This window comes from Falco biarmicus, chromosome 2 (genome assembly GCF_023638135.1).
Source record: "Falco biarmicus isolate bFalBia1 chromosome 2, bFalBia1.pri, whole genome shotgun sequence".
NCBI lineage: Eukaryota > Metazoa > Chordata > Aves > Falconiformes > Falconidae > Falco > Falco biarmicus.
In genome coordinates, this window is record NC_079289.1 from 27,760,993 (window position 1) to 27,785,568 (window position 24,576).

The following is a 24,576-nucleotide window of genomic DNA, read 5'->3' on the forward strand; positions in this document are numbered from 1 at the left end:
GGGACCAAAGGGTAAATTGGCATGTAAATAAAAGGAGTCACAGTTTTCAAATAAGGAATACTTGCTCCTTAGCATGATGGTGTACAGAAGAGGAATTTCTTAAGGTCACATTCCATAGAGCAAAGGCATTTGTCACTAGTTTCTATACTTCTACAATTAAAACCATTCATTAGTTCAAAACTTAGAACATATATTTTACATCAGCAGGAAGCCAGTAAACTTTTTCTATTTGAAAAGCTCAGTGTGTGAACAGCAGGCAAGAGGGAATTCAACAATGGACGACAGGATGGTAAGCAATTGTTATTCACAGAACGTTTTTTTATTTAAGAAGACCAAAGGAAAATATGTTTAGGCACATGTGTCTCCCTGACACCAGCTGTTCAAACTATTTGCATGTCTCTGAGCAGCCTGGCTTGTAAGCATTGTCTTTTGGGTACCCTGCCGAGCAGCTTGCTGCATTGCCTTAGTGGGAACTAAGTTTTACAAGGAGCTCCCAGTATACATTGCCGTGGTAGAAAGCATTTAAATAGAGTTCATTATTTCCTTTAGGTTGGAATAAAGAGAGAAAATACTGTGGGATAAGTGTCAACTTTATTCAAACATTTGAAACCATATATTAAACATTTCTGACATTCCATCAACTGTGAACTGTAATTAACTTCACCGATTCTAAAATGCATGTATTTTATTCATTGAGAAGTAGTGATTTTAGATTTTTTCACATTTTATGACATTTTAACAGTATTTTGTCTCCTTTTGAAACTCCTCAGAAAGCTTTTTCTTTAGGAACAATTCTTGTAAATTTAATTGTGAAAGAAAGTTCTACTTGAATAATAGTAAAAATTCATAATGAAAAATCACATTTAATATAATGCAAGAAGAAAGGAGATAATAAAGATTAACAAGCTCCTTTTAAAAATAGAAATAAAACCCAGTTACTTACCCTTGATCACGCGCCCTTATTCGACTATGAGCTAAAATCTTGTCATAGTGAGCAGAAGCAGCTGCTTGTTCAAAAGCAGACAACAAAAAAGTGGAAAAGGTGAATAAGAAAAAGATCGTCATCTTTAGTCCTCTGTTGCTTCTGGCAAGTCTAGAAGAGAGAACTGGCAAAGGGTCTGGAGAACTGACAATTTATATACATGTTGGAAGGTGGTGGGAGGGAACCACAGGATCAACCTGAAACTTTGTACCACCCTCCTTAGAACAACAGCTTTTGCTGCCAGCTTCAGTAACCTAAATTAGTACCATATATTAACCACATAAACCAGTCTTTTTAATCCCCTATTGACTGATTTCGTCCTTATTACAGAAGGCTTAGCATTTTATTCTGCTGACACAACAGCAGAGAAAGTTTGAGAAGTTTAGATTTTTGACTTATGATTTAGTATTTATAGCACTGAAGCATCCAGAGGTTGTGATCATTGCGTGTGGTTTTGTTCAAACCCGGAGGAAGATGTGGCTGTTCCCATAAGAACTGCACTGCTTTCCTTTGTTTTCCATATCCTCGCAGTTATCAACTATGAGCTATTTAACTAGTGAAGCTGATGAAAGTTCCAAACAACACTGTTGCCAATAACCTGGAATAGTATTTTTTGTCTTGAGAAAAAAAAGCTGTATTAACACATTCTGATTGTGAAGTAATCACACAGGCAAATGCGGTATTTGCTTAAATATTTGGTTTAACTCTAATAATAACAGTTGCTATTACATAATGCTTTTATTCAGAGCTTTATGCAATCATTTAAATATCATGGAGTATCTGAAAATTGGAATATATACTTTTCTATACTTACTAGTTGGTCCTTGAGAGCCTCTTGTGAATTAAGTGGAAAACGTAATTCTGAGCAGTAAATGAGGAATGAGGCAGAAGGGTGAAGTGACAGGCTCAGATCTCCAGTGAAGTGACAGTCTTAAGGCTCCAGGGACAGCTGGTGCTTGCACTGCAATCCAGGAGTTTGCAATTTTCATGTCAAGGAAAAAAAAAAAAAAAAAAAAAAGCCAGTTAACTATAGAAGTGTTTGCATATGAATACATTTCACGGTATAGTCTATAGATCATTTTAGATTTTTATGAAAAGTGAGTTCTAATGGCAATAATGTGCTGCAGTTTCTTTCTCCAAACCAGAGCAACTAGTGAGGTGCATAACTGCAAATGGCTGCAGCATTGCACTGACATACCTGGGACCGACCTCTTATTACAGAACAGCCACAGGCGGGGCAAACTGCAGAAAGCAGAGACAATGATTATTTCCTATATACCATCATCGGTAAAGGTTATAATTAGGCATAGGTATATAAACATTTTTATATATATTAAAAAAAAAATATGATTAAGGTCACATCTTACATAACCATAGCATTTCATGGTTTCTAAGGTTAAGAGCAGAGACATTTGGTCAAATGGTAGGTGGACTTCTTCTGTACTGTGACCAGTACACATTCTACCTGCAAATGACTCGAGACAGCTCATGGAAGTATTGGCATCTCTAGACTCACTGTCTGTGAACTCAGTAAAACTCCGTGCCTGAAACCATCAATGTTAGATCAACTGATGGAGATGACAGGTCAACTCTGTGATATAATATTACAAATTTTAGAAGAAATCACTGCTGCACTCCTTCTATTCCTCTCAGAGCTTTTTATCTCATTCTGGTCTTTGCAGCAAGAAATATAGTGGGAAATACCACCTCTTAGAAGTCTACCTGTGACATTTCAAGCTGTTAATTGTCCTCAGTTGATTACCCTTTGCATTTCTCAACCTACAGATGAAAAAATTTAGAAGATATTTTGTTAAAGTAAATTAAGAAACTTCAGAAAGTCCCCGAACTGTCCCAGTAACTTGTCTTCTCAGGAGTGCCTTCCTTTTGAGTCTCTGAACTCTCAGCATATCTCATGCTTTCTTCTACGCTTACCATGTAGCATCAAAAAATTAGTAGAAACGAATACTGCTGCAGGCATTGAGCTCCTGTTGCTTACACAGGTATCTACCGCAGTTAAAGAAGGGGCAATCTGAGCAAGGCAAGTATTTTTATTTCCAGATTTTTCTAGCTTTCTGATTAGTGACCTAATCTCAAATTACAGAGAACCCCATTTGTTTTCTGTGTAGAGTACAGTAGGCTATAATTCTTAAACTTGTAGTTCTTATTAACGACCTTACTCTGTTTCCACTTGTCTTTGTGATAGGAGCTGGACATAATGTGAACAAATAGTGATCCTAAGATGATTCAGCTTCCCATTTCCATACATTACTGTTACAAAGCTCCCTGTTCCACTTCAGTGGTATAGAAGAAAAGATCTGAAGGATTATTATATGTTAAACATTATATCAACCATGGTGGCAGGGGTAATAAGGCAGCACAGAAACTGGTGAAGAAATACGCAAACATTAAGTCATACTAACTAACCAAAGGATAATCCACATTAAACCTTATAGCAACCCTGGTGGCATCATTACAATTAATGAGACAAATGTTAGTAAAAAGGAGTCAACGCAGACATAAAGTTTGTTGAAATAAAGTAGTATGAGGAAGAAAACTAAATCATAAGCTTGATTTTCTGAGAAAGCTCTAAACCACTGAATGAGTTGTTATGGTGAGTAGTGTAAAAATACACAAATCCTGAAATGGATAAAGCTCATCTTTAAGTGGAAATTACTTTTTTGAAAATCCCCAACCCAACTGAAGTTGTACAAATTTATAATTTAAAAACTTTCAGTGAAACAAGTAAAAAAAAAAGCCAAAAAACCAAAACCCAAACAAACCACCAGCAAAAAGCATCAAGAAAGAAAAAAAAAACCCAAACCAGTCCAACTATATGAATTGTATTCCTCATTTATGTTTATGTTATCCTGGATATAAAAACAAATAATGAAGCCATGCTCTGATTTGCCTGTAATATAATGGTGTGCACCAGAGTAATAATTTTCTAATTTGCCAGCTAAAATACTGTTCTGGTTAACTAACACTTTATTCAGTTGTGGTAATTGCTACTTTGTTTATTTTAATTTGATCTTTATTTAGCAAGCTGCCTACCCCACCAAGTAGCCACCTTAGGTTTTTTTCTTCCTTTGGCTAAATTCTTTGTGCAATATTATACTTCCTAAGGGATATGATGTTGAAATTCTAATTATTAAATGTTGGAAATCTAATTATAAAATACATTAAAACACCTCATGGATCTGAATAATTATTCTAGTAATAAGATTTTTTTATTATCCACAGCATAAGAAGCATATCTAAAGAAATACCTGGAACAAGAATAGAACAAGTGCTGATTTTCACCTCACCTCGAAATGTAAATAGTTTCAAGATGAAAAGGCCAAGGGGTCCGCTATTCTGAATTGTTTCTTGCATTTCTCTAGAGACCTCTAGTGGAGACAACCCTGTAAAAGTAATTTTCTCAAGGCTGCGTTAAGTGTTTACTTTAGAATTTATTGTATGATATAGAATTTATTTTATTATTCCTAAAGAGGATTAGTTTAATTATATGATGCAATAATCCTTGCATTCAAATATTTAAAAGTTTGAATAAGTGTCTTTACATCAAATTAAAGAGGAAAAAATAAGCATCTATTAGTCACTTGTGGCTAATTGTACTCACAGTCTACAGAAACTTATCAAATAAGAATAGAAGGAAATTAAAGTTTTTTTCAAATACTTTCTTCCTAGTTAAAACGTGCAGATGTTTTAAATCATTTCAATGTGTGTCGTGTGCTGTACATATTCTGATTCTTTATTTTATAACTACGTGTTTATTTTTTCTTGTGTGAGTGGATGCTCAGTGTGCTTTGTATGTACCTCTCCTTTAACAGCAGAGCAGAGGAGCTGACTAGTTTGAACTCAACTGATGTTTAGACAGCCCAATGTCACATGAGACGAATCCCACCCTTTGCATCCTTTGTCGGGTGGTTTGTGTTTCAGGGAATAGACACTTAGAAATACACTACGTTGAATAAGATTACAGTACCATATGTTTTCTGGTAATCAGCTGGATTATTACCCTTTTCCTCTGTTATTTCTCAACCTAATGGCTAGCCCCACAGGGCCTTTTACTGGTATTCTGTCTAAATTTTCACTTTTATTAAGGTCATCTTATTAAACATAGCTACACCACACCTGCAGAAGCTGATTAATTTTCATCCTACTTTGGTTTATTTATTCAAGACTTTAGAGTCTTCTCATAAATCTCATTGGGATTCTCATTGCCAAGCTATACAATTTTAATGTTCTAATGTTTCCCCATTACTCAATTCTTCTGATCATTACATTGCTTTTGTCTGAACTTCACCTCCCTTGTCAAAGATCTTTCAGCCAACAAGATACACAAAAGTGAAAACAAATCTCAACATTGTTCTATTATGGTTCCAAAGAACCCAATACTAATTCTGGATTAATTTCTCTCTGGTCATTTACTGCAGGACTTAGACAAAGGACGCTGCTTCTAAATATAACTTATTTCTGTTTTATATTTTAAATTTCGTATGACACGCTTCTGCAAATGTTTTTTCTTGCTATATTTCCACTGTTTTTCACTAAGCTTATTCTATACTTTAGTGTGTCTTCAAAAGCTTAACCAATATATTAAGGTGTTTAACAAAGTAATTTTGTATTTATTCTTTCCCATTACATCCCCCAATGAATGTATGGCATAGCATGTGTATGTATATGGGGATTAAATCACAGAAAGCACTGATAGATGGAAAAGCAGAGAGACAACTGTAAGCCATGTGAATTTTGGACCAGAAGGGAAGGAGAAAGGAATATTTAGAGTTGTTATTGTGACTCAGAGTTGGAGTTACCAATCAGTACTTTGGCTCCTGCATTATATAAGGAAACACCCACCCATCCTTGGATATCCTTGGAAGCTATAGGTGTCTAATTATTAGACAAATCAACAGAAGTCGCAAAATTAATCTCAGCCCTTGGAAAATGTTATCTTACATTCTCATGGAAGTAGAGATATTGCTAAATTTTAAAATATCATGGTACATACTACAGGTTTTGGTTATTACAAAACTATTCTATGATGTTTACACATAATTATTAAAATTTAAATGTAATGTTCCTAGAAATGATCCTACACTAAGACTTGCAGTATCTAATATCACAGAATCACAGAATGGTTGGGGTTGGAAGAGACCTCTGGAGATCATCTGGTCCAACCCACTGCTAAAACAGGTTCACCTACAGCAGGTTGCACAGTCGCGTCCAGGCAGGTTTTGAATGTCTCCAGAGAAGGAGACTCCACAGTCTCTCTGGGAAGCCTCTTCCAGTGCTCTGTCACCCTCAAAGTAAGATTTTCATACTAATCAGAAAGGACTTTCCTGTGTTGCAGTTTGTGCCTGTTACCCCCTGTCCTGTTTCTGGGCACTCCTAAAAAGAGCCTGGCCCCATCCTCTTGACACCCGCCCTTAAGGTATTTGTAGACATTGATAAGGTCCCCTCTCAGTCTTCTCCAGGCTACACAGGCCCAGCTCTCTCAGCCTTTCCTCACTGGGAAGATGCTCCAGTCCCCTCATCATCTTTGCAGCCCTCCGCTGGGCCCTCTCCAGTAGTTCCCTGTCTCTCTTGAACTGGGGAGCCCAGAACTGGACACAGTGCTCCAGATGTGGCCTCACTAGGACAGACAAGAGGGGAAGGATCACCTCCCTGGACCTGCTGGCCACGCTCCCCCTAATGCGCTCCAGGATCCCACTGGTCCTCGTGGCCACCAGGGCACACTGCTGGCTCATGGGCAACTTGCTGTCCACCAGAACTGCCAGGTCCTTATCCGCAGAGCTGCCTTCCAGCAGGTCAACCCGTAGCCTGTGCTGGTGTATGGGGTTAGTCCTTCCTGGGTGCAGGACCCTACACTTGCCTTTATTGAACATCATAAGGTTCCTCTCTGCCCAGCTTTTTAGCCTGTCCAGTTCTTGCTGAATGGCAGCGCAGCCTCTGGTGCATCAGCCACTCCTCCCAGTTTTGTATCATCAGCAACTTGCTGAGGGGACACTGTCCCTTCATTCGGGTCATTGACAAATAAGTTGAACAGGACCGGACCCAATACTGACCCCGGGGGGTCCTGATCCCTAATACACCAATTTTAATTTTGTTTTTCCTTTAGGGTATCATTTTAAATGTTGATTTACAAACTTAGGGAAGGATTATTTCTAATAAGTCCCTCATAAGCTTTTTGTCATATGGACTGCACCTTCTTACACATTTTGGGGAAAATCTACAGCCCCAAGCATCAATATATTCTGCTTTCTCTGTGTCAAAGTGACTCTAGAGATCCCAACATAAGAATTGTTATTTACTGACAAAGTTATGTGTGTATGGCAATATTTTATAAAAAATTACAATTCAGCATAAGTTACATGGTCTTATTCCTCAATCCTGATCCCCATATTCAGCTCAGTCACCCTGGAAAGTAAAATAAGCATTAGGCAAACTCCTCACAAAATGGGAATATTGATTCCTCATCCAACAGCAGGTGATGCTGTTGCCATAGGCAAATAGTTCTCCTCTTAGAGAACAAGCACATCGTCTGATAAGGCTGAGATAAGATCCACAATGGTACCGAGTTCTGCTTACACCTTACGCAGCACATGGTAAGCGTCCCTGCAATACTGAGATGAGTGAACCAATCGATAGGAGTTAATAAGTGATTCAGGCAGCAGTGGCATGTAGTATGTGGTCCCCGGGGAGGAAACAAAAGCCCACGTCAGGGGTGCTTGTGCACTAATGTTTCAAGGTTCCCTGGTATTAAACGGTATGACAGTGAACTACACTGTGTGCCTACAATCTCTATTCTTTCCTGCTTAAAAACAAAAACCAGACAAACAAACAAACATAAAATCCTACAAGTCAGCCAGTATCATCCAGTTTATTTAGTTAGGTAAGAAGTCTCCTTACAGATATTATTTTTTTTTGGTTGAGGTTGAAATAAGAGCAAATTATCAGTAATATGCAGCTAAATGGCCCAATTAAATGCTTATTTACTCTGCTGGAAAGCTTTTACAGATTTCAAAAGTCACTTAACCTACTCCAGTGCAGGTAAAAGTTACCACACTTTTAGTTAATCAAAAGACCATTTATTGCAGTCTCTGCATTGTTAGAAACACTAAGGAGGGGTCCCCATGATATATATCACAAAAAAATGGTAGTTGTTTCATCTGTTTTGAATTTTGTGATGGTGACGGCCAACCTAAGGTAAAATTCTAAGCTTCTTGTTATTTATAGACTGTACAGTCCTGACTGCCATGAGTCCTTACTGTTACAGCCTGGCTTTGTGACCTAGAATATACAGCTTCTAAGCATGAGAAATCGCTGGTGAGATCTTATAGCAGCCTTCCAGTGCCTAAAGGGGGCCTACAGGAAAGCTGGAGAGGGGCTTTTTACAAGGGCATGTAGGGACACGACAAGGGGGAATGGCTTTAAACTGGAAAAGGTGGATTTAGATTAGATGTTAGGAAGAAAGTCTTTCCTGTGAGGGTGGTGAGGCACTGGCACAGGCTGCCCAGAGAAGCTGTGGCTGCCCCATCCCTGGCAGTGCTCAAGGCCAGGCTGGATGGGGCTTTGAGCAGCCTGGTCTAGTGGAAGGTGTCCCTGCCCATGGCAGGGGGCTGGAACTAGATGATCTTTAAGGTCCCTTCCAACCCAAACCATTCTATGTTATGATTCTATGAAACCGCCTTGAAGGAAATCAAACTTCTGCCTTTAACTGCATGCCATATAGATTCAGGAAAACACATTTATAGAAAAATAAGTGTTGCTGTGGTAGTTTAATGTGAATTTCAGGTTTAGATTTCAATTCAGCAAGTCATATGAGCATATTTATTGCATTTTAGATTTTGAAAACATGCACACTCAGACTTGATCTATACTATGTGTTTCTGGATGCTGTTCAACATTTGCACATCAGTCTTATTTTCAGTACTTTCTAGAATATGTGACTTTTTATAGGAGGTGACATCTACTGTAGCTTTTATTATTAAACTGAAACTTTGTTCATTTTGAAGATCATGACTTCTCAGGCAAAATTACACAAACAAAATCAGGCAGAATATAATCTATCTTGACAAATCAGTAGATTCAGTGCTGCAAGGTCAGAGAAAACTGATTTTCTCCTTAAATGGGGAAAGGGTTGGGGAAAAGATTAAGTACACTAGTGTTGTATTTTGGAGGGAAAACGAAATCTTTGTATCTAATGTCAGGCACAGAATTATCATTTCAGTGGTTCAGTGGGTTACCATAGCAATACAACCCAATGGCTTTTGAAATACTTTATTTAGCTTAATCACTGGGGGGAGGGGTTATTGTATTCAGAATCAAGTTTAATCAAACTGACATAATATGGTTTGGCTTTTTTTTTTTCCATAACTACAGTGAACAACCCATAGCTTCACAAAATATGCTTATTGCTTACTTAGAGATCTGTCTTTTGAAATTATCCTTGCTTGTACTACTAAATACATTAATATATTGTGAAGAACCCAAAGTAAATCACTCAAGTAGTCATGTTATCAGGACCTTATCTGTGGTTTTGTGTACACATTCCTACCTATGTTGTGGTGCTTGTGGAATACTTAAACTGATAGTTCTATGACACAGGTCATTGCTGTGGGTTGGCATTGGCACTGGTTTTAAACAGCATCCTCATGAGAGGCAGGTGCAATAGGTAAAGTCAGAGTCTGCCTCATGGACCTTTAAGTGACACAACTTGTTTAGCAGACAGTATTCATTGCAAACAAGCATTTCAGTATCAGATAATCTCTTGTTGCAGAAAAGCTGAATTAATAGGAATTGGACTGTAATATTGGCTTTTAGGAGTAAAAGCCATGGAACAAAACAGGCATCTACATCCACAGAAGATCCGATGTGATTTGAAAATCAGGTTCTTGAAAGTTCTTGGAAGGATCATAGAATCATAGAATGGCTTGGGGAAAGGACCTTAAAGATCATCTTGTTCTACATCTGGGTTTATGTATAAAATGACTGGATTGTTACGCTGATGAACAGAATTTCTTTTTGATTATTCTGGCTCAAAAAGAAAGTTTTATATTTTCTCATATCACTTAAAATAATGAAGTATAAGCCCAAACACTGTATTATATATATCAGATGCTAGAAATATCTTCCTTGGGGATAACTATTGCAAAATGAGATGCATTTTCTGTGTGAGGGATACCTTTTCCTTTTCAGTCATGCATAAAAGTTTTTACCAGATTGTTTGAGTGACTGGGTAAATTTATACATTTTGCAGTACATTTGATGCCATTATAGTGCTAAAGAATATACTACAGATGGCACAAATCTGGCTAATTATTAAATGAATTTTAACTCCACTGAATATGCTGAATTTTAATGAAGTGGTAGCTGATAAACTATTAGACACATGGCAACCACCTCTTTAAATAACTACATTGAGACTTTCTCACTTCAGTACTTCTGACTGCTGTAGAGTATCAATATCAGAAAATGTATATATTATGTGACTGACTGAGGCTATCCAAGCAAATAACTAGTACCTATAGTTCTAAAACTCAGGTTTTTGATTGATTCATGTTAGCGATGTGCAAAGGATTAGCTTCTTAGATGCTACCAATACAAATAGAAATAAGTTTATTAATCTAGTTATAGCTGATAAGGGACAAAGTAAAAAATGAACATATTCTATTGACTTCCAATGGACACCAGATTTATAAATCACCTAATAAAAAATATCTAAAAGTTATTTAGCAACTTAGAATATTCATTCTCACACATGGAAAGAATTCCACCTGCAATTCCATGCAATTTTAAATTCCTTTAAAATCTAGAGCCAGGATACCTTTAACAAGGTCACATGTTTCAAAGTCAGCACTACAGCACCTGATGGTATGTACAGCCAAAGTTTCACTTTCAGGGACTGGAAGAGGACTTTTGGAAGGTAGGATGCCACAATACAGGGTCATACATTTGTCATAGTAATATGGGAAGCCAAGTATTCAGTGCAGAAACAGCACTTCAGAAAAAAGTCTGCTTTAGGGAGAGGTTATCTTATACTCAATTTCTGCCTTTTTTCTTTTTTTTTTTTTTTTTCCCCCCAGTTTAAGGGAAAATTCTCTACTGAGCTATATAATCTTGATGAGGCCTGAGAAATGAGGCCTTGATCCAAGAGAAGACATTATGGGTACCATGTGCCCCCCTGCCCACGGGAATCAGGACTGGTGGTGGTGAGGTAACCATAGCTCCTGGGTGAGAACCTCTCACCACACCAACAGGAGAGAGTAGGGAGGCACTCTGACCAGCCATAGCCTTCCCCAGCCTCTCTCATGACTTCTGCCCAACACATGCTAGGATGTTGCTACAATGCCCCCTTCTTCTCCAGACTCACAAAACCCCCTTTCCAGCAGCTCTAGCCCAGTCAAAGTAAAAGCTGTCCTACCACATGACGGTGCTCCCCATCTGTAGGCATATGTCGTGCCATCAGGCTGCATCCATATATAAGCCCTTTCCTGAGGCGTCCCGTGGACATGGCAGGTGCCCAGCAGCACAGCCACACTGACACTAGTCATGTCTCTCTAGCAGTGACAAGGAGTCCACGTGAGGTTGATCTGCTCCTGACACTTGAAACATGAAGGTGGGGAGAAATTCCTGCCACAGATGCTTTCCATGAGGATTCCAGTCCACAGCACCATGATTCTCTTCTGCCCTCCCACTGTCCCCACATGCACAGGAGAAGTGCTAGACCAGCCCCTGAATGGGGAGCTCTGACCTTGTGCTCTTGAAAACCTGCTAGGAAAAGGTGGCTTGACTCTTCAGAAAGGCTTTATTTACGTCTGTGGATATTGTACATATATTTGCAAGTCATGCACAAACTATTGTGTAAAAATAATTTGACTGTAAATAAATTAAATTTGCACATTGTCATGACCTACGGAAACAGATGCTCATTGGAAGCAAGGGAGGTAGGAGGTAATAGGTAGAGACTAAAAGGGGCTCAGCCATCACGACATATCAGCTCACTTGCTGAAAAAATCAATTAACTTTAGCTAGGCAGAGAGGCCACCTTACTTAAACCAGAAAAGATAAATTATGGTAGTTATGCATTCAATAAATAACAAATACCTTGTCATCTAATTAGTGATGTGCATGACTGAATGAACAAGATTCCAACTGTCTCTACCCACTAACCAGTGAAAACATAGCCAAGGGAACAGGTTTGCTGGAATCAGCAGGGAAAGAAGACCCTGTTGAGCATGACTCTAGTTCGGTGCTGTGAAGAGACATAAGAGGTGTAGAATAAGTAGAAGACACTACAGTCTTCCTTGTGGCTCTCTCCCCAGGCTCTGTCTCCATCAGAAGGGGCTTCCAGGAGGAGAAGATAGGAGCCACCATGCAGGAATACTCCAGGCCCCAGGAACTCAACTGACTGAGCAAGAAGTGGGGTGATGGAAGCTACCAGCTCTGACATCTCTCATCTGCAGCTCTGATGTTTTTTGGGTGTAGATGTAACTGGAAGAGGAGGGGACTTTGGGGAAAAGAGGGACATGTGGCTGCTAGTGGATGCAGGGCTTCCATGGTGGTTGGGGAATGGCATCTGTCCCTTGTTTTGGATCAACATTGTCCCTTTTCCTGTCCAGCCAGCCTGACCTGAAGGGCATCTCCTGGGCTCCCATGAGAATCTGACCCAGACACACAATGAGTTGTTTCACCCAACCGGAACTAAGCTACATACCTCACGTCCATTTGAAAGAGCTGGTGAAAGAACTGCCCTCATTCCATCCCAAACCTATCCTATCAGAAGCAGCTGGAAAACTGCTACTGGATCACATGTTTCCTACCAAGCATTCCCTGAGAATGGGCAGCAAGTACGGTAAATGATTACATTTTCAAAGCACTGTTTTCCACTCCTCCTCTCTGGATGAAATAGGGGTGTCTTTAGGAGCTGTATATAACACAGAATGTAAGTTTTCTGCCTTTCTGCAGCTGATATTTTTCAGTTGATAATAATTTGCTGGCTTGGGCAATTACAATGTCTGAGACACATTTTGTGTTTTTCAACTCATTGAGCTTCTTCATTTCTTTCATTTACTCAGCTCATAACTTAAGATCATAGCTGCTTTATATGCATAGACGGTGAAGGAAAATGGTCATTGACCGATTAATAATACAGATAGCAATTTCACAGCTTTGATTGCAAAGATAAATGTTTCCCACTACTAATTGATTTTGGATTCTCTCTGTGTGTCTGCATGTTTTGTTCTACTGATGGATTTTGACTGTATTTATGTGTTTTGGTTTTTAGCATGGTGGGTGTATCAGCATTAGGGAAAGATGCTTGGTTTTGAAGAAGTGCAAATTTTCTCTGAAGAGATACAAATACCCCTTCAGCAGTAATGATACAAACAGTATGCATTCCTTACTGAGCAAGTTAGATAGTTAAATAATTATTTTATAATTAAAATAGCCTTGGGGTTTTGTTCTTCAAACACAAATAGGAAAATCCAAGGATTCTGAGGTCTATTATACCTGAAACAGCATGCAAAAGGTCCTAATATAAGCATGCTGATTTTACCTGCAATAAATATATTAGAATTTCAAATGGAAAAACACATTATGGGTAAAGAGGTGGTAATGATGAGTAGATATGACAAGGACATAAAATAATTACTACTTAGAGCTGCATTGATGGACTGTTGTGACAAGTTTGATAAAGAGTACATACAGCATACAAAAATACATTTTTTTGAAAGTATGAACATTTTTACAATTTTGTTGACTTTAGTATCTGATGTGGAAAAAGGATAATGATGATTTTTAGAGAAAAGTAGCATTAATCTCATCTAGCTTTAAACATTTAAAAATAGATACCTAAATCCCCTGGGTTTTTTACATTTAATGACGTAAACTGAGCCTCTCCAGAGGTCCTAATTTATCTTGGGAAGGATCATGCTCTAATACGTCTCTTCTTGTAGCTAGGTGTGTGTCAGTCTCTTTTCCCAAGCTACAAGTGATAAGACAACAGGAAACAGACTCAAGCTGTGCCAGGGGAGGTTTAGATTGAATATTAGGAAATATTTATACACCAAAAGGGTTATCACACAATAAAATAGGTTGCCCAGGGAAGTGGTTGAGTCACCATCCTTAGAGGTTTTTAAAAGAGGTGTAGATGTGGCACTTAGGGACATGGTTTAGTGGTGGACTTGGCAGTGTTTGCTTTACAGTGTTGGGTTTACAGTTGGACTTGATGACTTTTCCAACCTAAATGATCCTATTATTCTATGATTCTTTCCACTGAGTACAAAAGAAGCCTAAGGTGGCATTTAACTTTTAATCAATTAAGTTACAGTGAATGAACACATGCTTTGAATATTCTACAGTAAAATAAATGATGGTGAGAACACTGAATGGGAAACGGATATTATAAAGCATGAGAAAGTGTGCTAACAGGAAATTCAAAACAGATTTTGTAATTAAGAAAAAAAGTCTATGGGAAGAAAACTTTATTATCATCTTGGACTCTTCTGAAGTAAGAAAGAATAAATGGTACCATGCCCCTCTTTGCACCCAATTAACAGGTAAATTATATTCCCTGATAAAATATCAGATTGTTTTAACTATCAGGCAATGAATGTTATAGTGATATAGTACAAAATGTATCCTGTCAATTACTTCATGTAACCTGTAAAACTGCAGGAACAAACCCTCAACATCCACTCCCCACACCCCATCCCCTGCAAAATTGGCAGAAAATAGCACTTGCACATTTAACGCCTGCTCCAGTTCTCATACAAAATAATGGGGATGCATTATCTTTCTGGAAGTCCAGGACTGTTCCCTTAAACATTAAGTTAACAATACCGTTTGCTTAAATTATAAGGCTACAGCACTCTTCCCTTGGACTGAGAGAAGGAAAAAGAAGTCATGAATGAGTCCTGGTTACTCTTTGATGGTCTTCCATCTGCAACTGGTTTTTACTGTTGTCGGTTTTCAGAAGTCAGATGTATTTGTCACATCCATCTGTTTGTCACAAGAAATGGATATATAAATATTTATCAAATTCTGCTGTAATGACTCTTGCCACTTACATGAATCAGGCAGCCCATGCAAGAAATTACCATAATGATAGATGGGAGAAATAAGCAAGAAAGAAGTGGCAATAAGCCACTAAGCTCAGTTTAAGCGACTTCTGCAGTGCACTGCAAGTTACAAAGTACATACTTCTATTTATCCAAGGTATAATATGATTCTCTGTGATATGCATCACACACAAAGCATATTGTAGTTGGTAGACATGTATCAGATGGTTCTTTCTGTAGAGTTTATATTGCAGAAAGTTGACTAGAGAATAATAACATTGTGTACTAATGCTTCCATAAAAAGTATTTCTGAGCTGAGCACCGAGAGCTCCTGGGAGTGAGTCTGGATGCTTTTTTTCAGACTTCTGTATTTGACCAGTGTGACACAGACCACTCTTGATATGAATATGTCATCAAAGTTGTATGGATCAATACTTGGTCAATATTATGCCTTAAGTTACTTCTAGCTGAATAATAATCTCCAGTTCTAACTGGAGTAATACTAGATAATTCAAGCATGAGTAATCAACAGTTCCAAGGTTTCGTTTTTTAATATAAGGTTGTGTCTAAATTAATTTAGAGTTTCTTCCTGTGTTCTGCTCACACAGGCCTTAATTTCAATATGATAATCCTCCATCTGTAATTAACACCTGGAGTTAAAGAGGATGATGAAGAGCAAAAGATGGGAGAACAGCAGCCCTGGGGATATTAAGATTGATCTTAATTTCTAACAGATGGTGTAGGCATAGAGGTTAACAGTGAAAAAAGTAATGCTTTTCTCTGTCATTTTTAGCAGTGCTTCGAAATGCTTTGCCCTTTGTCACACCATTGCTTAAAAACACTTAAGGCCTCCTACTTCACACAGCTCCCTCTGGCAGGATAAGGATGGCTGAATTGGAAAGGAAATAAACCTGCACACATTTTAAGGAAGGCCTTAAGACTTCCAGAGTAAAGTAAAATAGAGGACACATAAATGAGAATGAAGCTGTCATAATAAATTATAATCAGTCTGAACTGTATATGAAGTTCACATCAGACTTTTAAACATACTGCTAACATTTAATGAGAGCTGTGGCTGTGTGTGGGCTTTGTGTCATTACAGAGAAACTGCACATTTATGCAGATGCTTTGCCTAGACTTCCCTTAAAGCTCTGGCTGTTAACATCAAAGCTGAAGAAAGAAAAACCTTTGAAGCCTTGGACTTTTGAAGTGGGTATTGACACAAGATATGCAACAGAGGACACAACCCAGTCTCTAAAGCCCCCTGTATTGGGTAGCCACATGCATATAGAGTCTAGGAAACTCCTCTTTGCTGAAGGTGCCATCAGAAATGGCACCCAGCTTTGGTCTGGTTCTCAGGTTCTCAGTTCAAACACAAAAGCTCTTGAAACATCTAATTTCTGTCTGCAGAACCCCGGTTTGACAGCTAAGAGTTCAGACAAAGATTTAAGACAAAGGAACATTGAATAACTGAGATCTTATATAGTACATAGCTGCTCTTCATTGTCAGGAGGAATGTTTGGGAGCATCTTGAACAGTTGTCGTTAAATAACAAGAACATCTGACCGTGGGGCTGCAGGGTGGGCTGTGCTGAGGGAGGCTGGGGCTGCCCTGTTCCAGTCACAGACAGTTCCAGCTGGTTCCAAACAGCTCAGCAAATGCAACAGACAAATCAACCCGCCACCAACACCCCCCACCAAAACTTCATACCTTTCTTGGTTTTTTGTTCTATAGCCCATCCAGCAAGGACTGGGGCTGCAGTTAGTCATGAAGATACGTTCAAACCCTCACCACCTTCCTGGGTTTGTGTTTTAGGGATGTGAGGGGTGGCTTTTTGATGAGAGTGTGTGTGTGTCCTTGCAGTGTAGGTCCCCACAGCCTGGGAGGAAGGGTAGAGTTGGATGGTTGTTCAGACGGTTCTTAAATAGCTGTTTAGCATGGTGAAGGGTGGGATGTGTTGTGCATCCTTTTGTTTTCCTGAGTATTCATGGTGAACTGTTAACTTCTCCCTCCCAAGAATTGTATAGTATTACCTGTCTCAAGAAGCTGTGTTTTCCACCATAAGAAAGATCTGATTTTCCTGATAAAATTTTGAGGTATTTCTTTTTAATTATTTGTGTTTGAAGACAAGACTGGATTTGTTTCGATTTAAATCACAAGATGTCTTGAGGGTTTTTCTTCTTCATAAGGCTTTGATTAATTTGACTTCTCAGTACAGAGGTTCTCACTAGGTATCTTTTCAGCAGCTACCTTGGAGCTGTATGATTTATGAAATGAAAAATTAAACATGTGCATTTATTTCAGCAAATAAATCAATCAAGTTATGGAGCATACTTGGTTGCCACAGACGGTTTTATTTATTTTCCTATCCAGTTGAGGGCTAATACTTGCCTATCTTTATAGGCCCCGAATATCTAAAGACATAAGATTTGTGTTCCATACGTGATTATTTCTGTAGGCAAGGTTCCTTTGCACAAACAGCTTCTGGAAACAGCAATATTAATTTGATGGATTTCAGGGAATGATTTCCTAAAGTAAATTTGGTAGAACACATCTTGTAAAAACAACTGAGCGAAGGAACTTTGCACTGGTCCTGGGTTGCAATGATATCACTGGCATCTATTGCAGAGGCAGGATGTGTGGGTTAGTGTGTGTTTTGTGTGTTCATGTTGATGTGCAGACTATAGAGAAGCTTGCTCCCACTGCTGTGTTCCAGTACAGAACTATATGTCATGCTTGAAAATCCTTAAGAGGCTGCAGAAATCTTAAGATTAGAAAGCTTATTGAAGGAGTAAATAACCCAACCCCTATGATAGACCCCAGAAATGTAAAGATGTTTGTCAGCAAAATAAAGTAAATAGAAAATAGAAGATTCTTACTATTCAAGAGTAACCAGTCTGACCAGCATCAAAAGAAAACACAAACTAAAACTGAGCTTTTCTATTCAATAAGAAGTGTTGATGTGGTTGCAGCATGTTCACCTTGTGTGACTGAAACATTTTTGTCTTTTGTCTTACACTAGACATAGAATCAGAGGTGCTAAATAGAGCTCACCATCTAAGTTCAAAATCAGTTCTTCCAAGGAAGGCAAAACATTCCTGTTCTAGGAAGCATCAAGGCACTGCAAGAGGAGCAACCAGACACATCTACTACTGCCATTACTTCCCCTCCCCTCAGAGTAAAAGCTGAGGAGCTATGTCCATGGAGGGCTGTATTCAGATTACTTTGCTTACTCTTTTGGGACTAATGAGAACTGATAAAGCTGTCCTTCCTTGAGTCTGGGCCAGTGCTATGGCTTGGGACCAGGAAATTATAAATGGAAAGAATGCAACAGTTCACTTAAATCATGTCTTGCATTTACCTTTTACCTAACTGTTGTAGTTCTTAAGTGTCATGGAAAGGAGGATGCAAATCTGAAGATGAACCTAATACAGAAACCAACAGAAGTGAGAGGAGTTTCTTCTGTCATTACCAAAAAATTGAGTCTAGTGGCAGCTTCATATGAGTTGAATGGAAAAAAAAAAGAAGCCTCATGGTTAAATATTTTATACTTGAGTATTTTAAAATTATTTTCAGATAAACACCCCACAATTTAGCAAAAAGTTTTTTTTAAAAAATAAACTGGCTTATTTTGCTCTTCAGTTTTATAGCTGAGTTGTAGTTGGCTCAGATTAAAAATAAGTGACCGCACATAAACATGAAAAAGGAATTTCAAAGGCACCTACTCTACTAAAGAAGGTTATGTTCCAAAACAGAGTGTTTTCCTTCATTTGTTTTATACATTATAGCCATATCAAGTTACTGATTGCTGAAGTAAACATTTCTCTAAGGACTGCAGATGCTGGAATGAGAGTAATGACTCAAAGAAAATCTATAGTTAACTGTGGCAGGGGTCCTCTAGGAAGTCAATAAGTATCCTCTCACATACTAAATAGTGAGAGTTTTAAATAAATCATTGCAGTTTATAAAGTAAATAATATTTTAACAAACATGTTACTATGTAATTGACTGTAGCATGATTACAGACTATCTGGACAATATAGGCTGCTGCAATAGAAATACTATGGAATTGAAAACCTTTGTATGCATCTTAACCTCCTCAGATGCACAAAATTCCCTCTGTGCCCATCTTCCTTATAAGAAAAAGCACGTGTCAATCTAAAAAAGGTTCCCACGGGCTGGAAGAAGGTGCTTTGCTATCACCCCTCTCACCTCCTGTATTGAGGGCTTGCTCTCAAGGAGGGAGAGCTGATCATATTGGACACACACCTCTCAAGGATGGATGGGTTTCAGTGTGTACAGAAGCTTAGGACTGGTCATCTGGCTTCCCTGACCTCAGAGGTACATTCTGTGTACCCTACCCAGTGGTACCCCCTGGTGCCCTTTACCACACAGTAGCCTGCATCGCCAGGCTCTATACAGTTCTCATTTTAAGTGAACAGATAAGGTGAGGACTTGACTCCTGGGTTGTCTACTGGCAAACTCTTCAATTCTTCAAGTTTTTCTTCTTGGAGGCTTCAAGGAACTCACTGCATTGCAAATCTAAAAAAAAAACAGTAAAGAAATTGTCAGTGGGGAGGATATGTTTGTATGGCAGTTTTTCCACCTGTACTGATGGAATTTCAAGCTCTTCAGATTTAAAAGGATAAAGCTAGAAAAGAATGAGGCAGAAAGGCACTTCTGGAGATCGCCTTGTCCAGTCCTCTACTCAGACCACAGTCAGATGCAGCAGGTTGCTCAGAGCTGTCTCCGGTCAGATTTTGAATATCCCCAGGGGTGGAGACTCCACAACCTTTCTGGAAAACCTATTCCAGTGTTTGAATACCCTCACAGCAAAATATTTTTTCTTATGTTTAAATGGAATTTCCTGTATTTCAGGTTTTGCTCATTGCCTTTTGTCCATTCACTAGATATCATTTGGTATCTGTTGTTTTTACACCCTCACATTATATATCTACAGCTTTTTAAAAAACAGTTATTCAAGTTCTTTTCAAAAGTATCTGCTGAAACTCAGCTGACTTCTGTAGAGCAGAATGTGATTTTTCTTGTTTCTGTGAACTGATGAACCAGGGATGTAAAAGTTCAGTGATCATTTTATTATAAACAAATGGCAACAGAACCCAGGAGATTTGAACATGAAAACTTACCTGCATGAAAGCATTTCAACTGTAATTCTTGGTGCTTGGCAGATTTAAGCACAGTGCCATATTGCTATAAGGCCTGTAATGGACTTTTTATTCCCCCTTACAGATGTAGCAAAGGGTACTTCATATTACATTCCCTTTGAACTCTGGATATAAACCCATAAACCTTTAGCTAAGGATAATTGCCTCTATAACAGTTCAATTTCAAGTCTTTTAAATTAGCCTTTCATTATTGCAGACTCCAGCTTCTTACATACAAAGTCGATCAAAACAAAAGTGTGCTTAAAGCAAGTTTAATTTGCTGTGGCTTATTTTTGTGTTACTTCCACATAATCTTTTTCTAAACCCAAAGAGCAGGCACGGATCTTAAAGCTAAGCCAAAACACATTACAATAAATAAGTACCAGAATGATCTGAACACTTGTACTCGTTTTGGCAGGGGTTAATTTTCTTCATAGTGGCTACTATGGGCTATGTTTTGGATTTGTGCTGGAATCAGTGTTGTAATTCATGGATGTTTTAGTTCACAGCACCAAGGCCTTTTCTGCCTCTCAGCCCACCCCACCAGCAAGCGTGCTGGGGGTGCACAAGAAGCTGGGAGCAGGCACAGCTGGGACAGGTGGCCTCAGCTGACCACAGGGATATTCCATACCATATGGCATCATGCTGAGTATATAAAGCTGGGGGAAGGAAGGAGGGGACATTCAGAGTGATGGTGTTTGTCTTCCCAAGTAACTGTTAGGCATGATGGAGCCCGGCTTTCCTGGAGATGGGTAAACACCTGCCTGCCCAGGGGAGTGGTGAATGAATTCCTTGTTTGCTTTGCTTGTGTGTGTGTCTTTTGCTTTACTTATTAAACTGTCTTTATCTCAGCCCATGAGTTTTCTCACTTTTACCCTCCAATTCTCTACCCTGTCCCATGGGGGAATGAGCGAGCAGCTGCGTGGTGCTTAGCTGCTGTCTGAGGTTAAACCGTGGCAATACTTTTTTAAAAAACAAAAAAATACTTGTTTCCAATGAACTATTTAAAACAGACTCACTAAAATACTTTGTAGATGTGAATGAACTTTTAAAGCTTCTTGTAACACTTTGACTGCTTTGCCTTAGATAGGTGAAGGCTTAACAAGGATCAGCCGCTATGAAACTCATGTGACTCATCAGAGCTCATCAAGAACAGACAGTTCAGGTTGGGGTATTGAGTACACAGAAGAAACTGCTTATATACAAGGTATAGCCCAAATTGTGCTCCCCAGAATTCATAACCTGGTTAGTTTAAAATAATTTAAATAAGTTAAATAAGTTAGCAGGAATTGTATGGCCTGAGCAATAAGGGAAATAGTCATGTAAGTATGTGTTATGAATTATGATTACAAGGTAAATTAATACACCCATGTTAAAAAAGCTACATGTAAACTGGTAAAAGCTCTATTCAAAGTTCATGTTAAGTTGTTTTAAAAAAATAATCCTATGGAGTCATCTAAATCCATCTTCCTTCTCAGCTCAATACTTTTACAGGGTATATATTTAAACTAGGATCTCACCTGCTGTGGTTTTCTAGGGCATGGTTGTCTCCAAAACCTCAGAAACGCTATAGATTCTTTTTTTTTTCCTTACCACTGTTATACAGGGGAACTGATAGTCTAATAGATTTCTATAAAAAATCCTTGAAATCCTTTTCCCAGTTATCATGATATTTTCCACACCTATGACATGTAATGACTGTCATGGGGACATTATTGTAATAATGTCTTGTTCGACTCCCCATTTTAACAGTAGGATCAGTCTGTGGTAAGCCCTGTATTTCCCAGTTACAGGGTTGTACTCATGTCTTTACTCCCAATAGGAACTAGATATAATGAAAATATGCAAAGGTGATTGTTTGGTGTGCATAGGATAGTGGTAGTTTCTCCTGCAATCTGTTATACAAAATTAAATCAGTGATCAGAAGAAAACAAAAAACCGAGTAAACAAAAAAGAACTTGACTGGGAAATTTCACCAGTTTGCTTTTCTTATATGTAAAAAAAGCTTTAAATATTTTCATAACATCTGACAATTAATCAGAAATACTTATTCCAGAAGAAGTAGATGCTGAGCTCAAATCTATAGTCATCTTTACTATTGTCTCACCACTGGTGTCTCAGATAATCTGTTTGTAAGCTGAAAGTAAAGTATAAACAGAGAAGAAGGAAATGGGCAAAAAAATTAGTGTTTCTAAAAGCTGAAATATTGGTTCTGTGCATTTGCAGAATAGAGCAGTACAGGGCATTCACACTGTTGATATTATTTTTGATGCACAGCATATTGGATCTAAAGATGAAATCCAAGCAGGGTCTGTGCATGTATCTTGGTTTACTTTAATAGCTACCTAAAAGTAGGCCCTGAGGAAGGAGCAGAATTCTGTGCAATGCAACATAAACTAAAAACAGCCCCAATCACCGTCATTACAGACTCCTATATGTCCTTAGGGATGTGAGATGTAATACATTGCAAAGAATTTCATTATAAAGGTAGAATTAAGTCCTGTTAGTCAGAAAGTACAAATAGAACAATATTTAGAAATTTCTAGAGCCTTTTCTGTAAAGACAGACTATATTTCACATTTCTGGCTTTCCCCAGAGGCCTAGGGAGCTCTTTGTGCTAAAGGAAAAAAAACACAGAAACATCACAACAAACTATTTAGCACAAGTCCATGAGAGCCTCTGAGTGTCAGAGCTGAAGCCTGCAGCTTTCTACCAAAACTGGACAATTTTTGAGTTTCATAACGAAAATTATTTTTGAGATTTAAATTGTACTGTGATGATTACAGGAGGCTAAATTATGTTGGTCGTTTGACATGAAGAGAAAGTAACAATAATGTACTGCTCTTTCCCTGAAGTTTCTAGTATTTTTCAACCCCATCAGCTGTGCAGTTGATAGCACCTTGCATTACAGTGCAGAGAGACTGCTGTGGCTTTGTTGACTGATTAGTGTCAACATAGCAATACAAAACTGAAAGGCAGTCATTTTGCCAGGGGAAGCTGCATGTGTACGTTCAATCCAGCTGCAGTTGCAGCGGGAGTAGTTGTATGTGCAAACCTAAGCAAATGGTGTTGTAGATTAAGGACTGTTTGCTCTTGGTAAAAGTAAGTTCCTTTCAAGAGGTGAAAAATATTTTTTTTCCAATAGTTTTCTGAAACAACAGAGTTCTCCAAAATAAATACAAGTCAGTAAGAGTAGAATTTACAAATCATAATTATTATTTTTTTAAAAAAGGGATAAAACATGTTTTCCAGGTTAACTTATTTCACGTATGGAAAGTCAAGCTCACTCATCTGTTTGTGTCCTAAAACCATTTTGGAAATAGGTCTTCCAGGTGTTTTGGCCTCAAACCTATAAAGCTACTCCAATGTTTCAGTTTTTGGTTTTTTTGGTTGTTTTTTTCCCCTGGAATCTGCCACTGTAGTCTTGTATAAAAAGTCTATTTTATTTTACAATCTTTTTGTCCTATCTAATTTTGAAAAAAATATTATATTGTGGACATATTCAGGATTGTTAGACGTTCTGAAAGGTTTCCTTAATATCATAATGTTACCTGGGATCTGTACATTCTCTGTAAAGGTCTGAAAATTCAGTTTCAGTTTTTACAACACAGAAGTGATAAAAATAGGTAAGAAGTAGTTCTAGATAAGCATCAAGGCTAAGCCATCAAAAACTAATGGACAATTTGAAAATGAATGCAGCAATAGGTAGTCACCAAAATCTCTTCCTAGATTCGTTTTTTTCAAAGGCAAGGTCAAACCAATAATACAATGCTGCAAACACCAGCTCCTTGTATCTCACTGAATATTAGACATCAATCTCCTGGATTTGTTCAAGACAGAAACAAGGACAAGGGAGAAATTATTTTAAGCCACCTCTCAGCTTTTTTTGTTGTTATGGGATTCAAATGAATGTGTAACATTCGATGTATTTGTGTTCCCAGGGATTTAGTGGGTGGGGTGGGATGCTTCCAGAAATACTTGTGGGCTCAAGTTTATGGTGGAGGTCCTGCTGACAGTCACAGCAGCTGCTTGGTGGGCTGCTTTTCTTTGCAAATGAAGTACCCTCTGCAGCCTGGGCTAAGGTGCAGCTTCTAGTTCATTGTGGCAGAGGGATACAAACTCTTGGCAAGCCAAGCATTTTCCAGCTAAGATTGAGTTGTGCTTAGCTTTTCATACCAGAATAGGCTAATGCTGAGAAAATTCCAGTAGTCATGGGGGAAGACCTAGCTACTTGCTGATGATGATACCATGATAAAGTCCCATCAGAGACAGTGCGCTGTAGCCAGGATGAATGCCAAATCCACCAGATTATTCTATATTAATAAGTATCTTAGTTTTTCCTGTTAGATTTGCTCTATTATTTTTT

At 38.3% G+C, this 24,576-nt stretch overlaps 1 protein-coding gene across 9 annotated transcripts in view; it reads right to left on the reverse strand.

The window, feature by feature from the left end:
• Window positions 1–1,168, reverse strand: part of POSTN (periostin) — a 38,084-nt gene extending 36,916 nt beyond the window's left edge. For 2 of the 9 annotated variants that reach the window (XM_056328830.1, XM_056328834.1), the window contains exon 1: window positions 944–1,168. In XM_056328830.1, the coding sequence (XP_056184805.1) occupies window positions 944–1,065 (122 nt within the window). In that variant the 5' untranslated portion in view covers window positions 1,066–1,168. The remainder of the gene's footprint in view (window positions 1–943) is intronic. The other 7 variants (XM_056328835.1, XM_056328836.1, XM_056328838.1 and 4 more) reach the window with 5 other exon arrangements.
• Window positions 1,169–24,576: the final 23,408 nt, after the last annotated feature.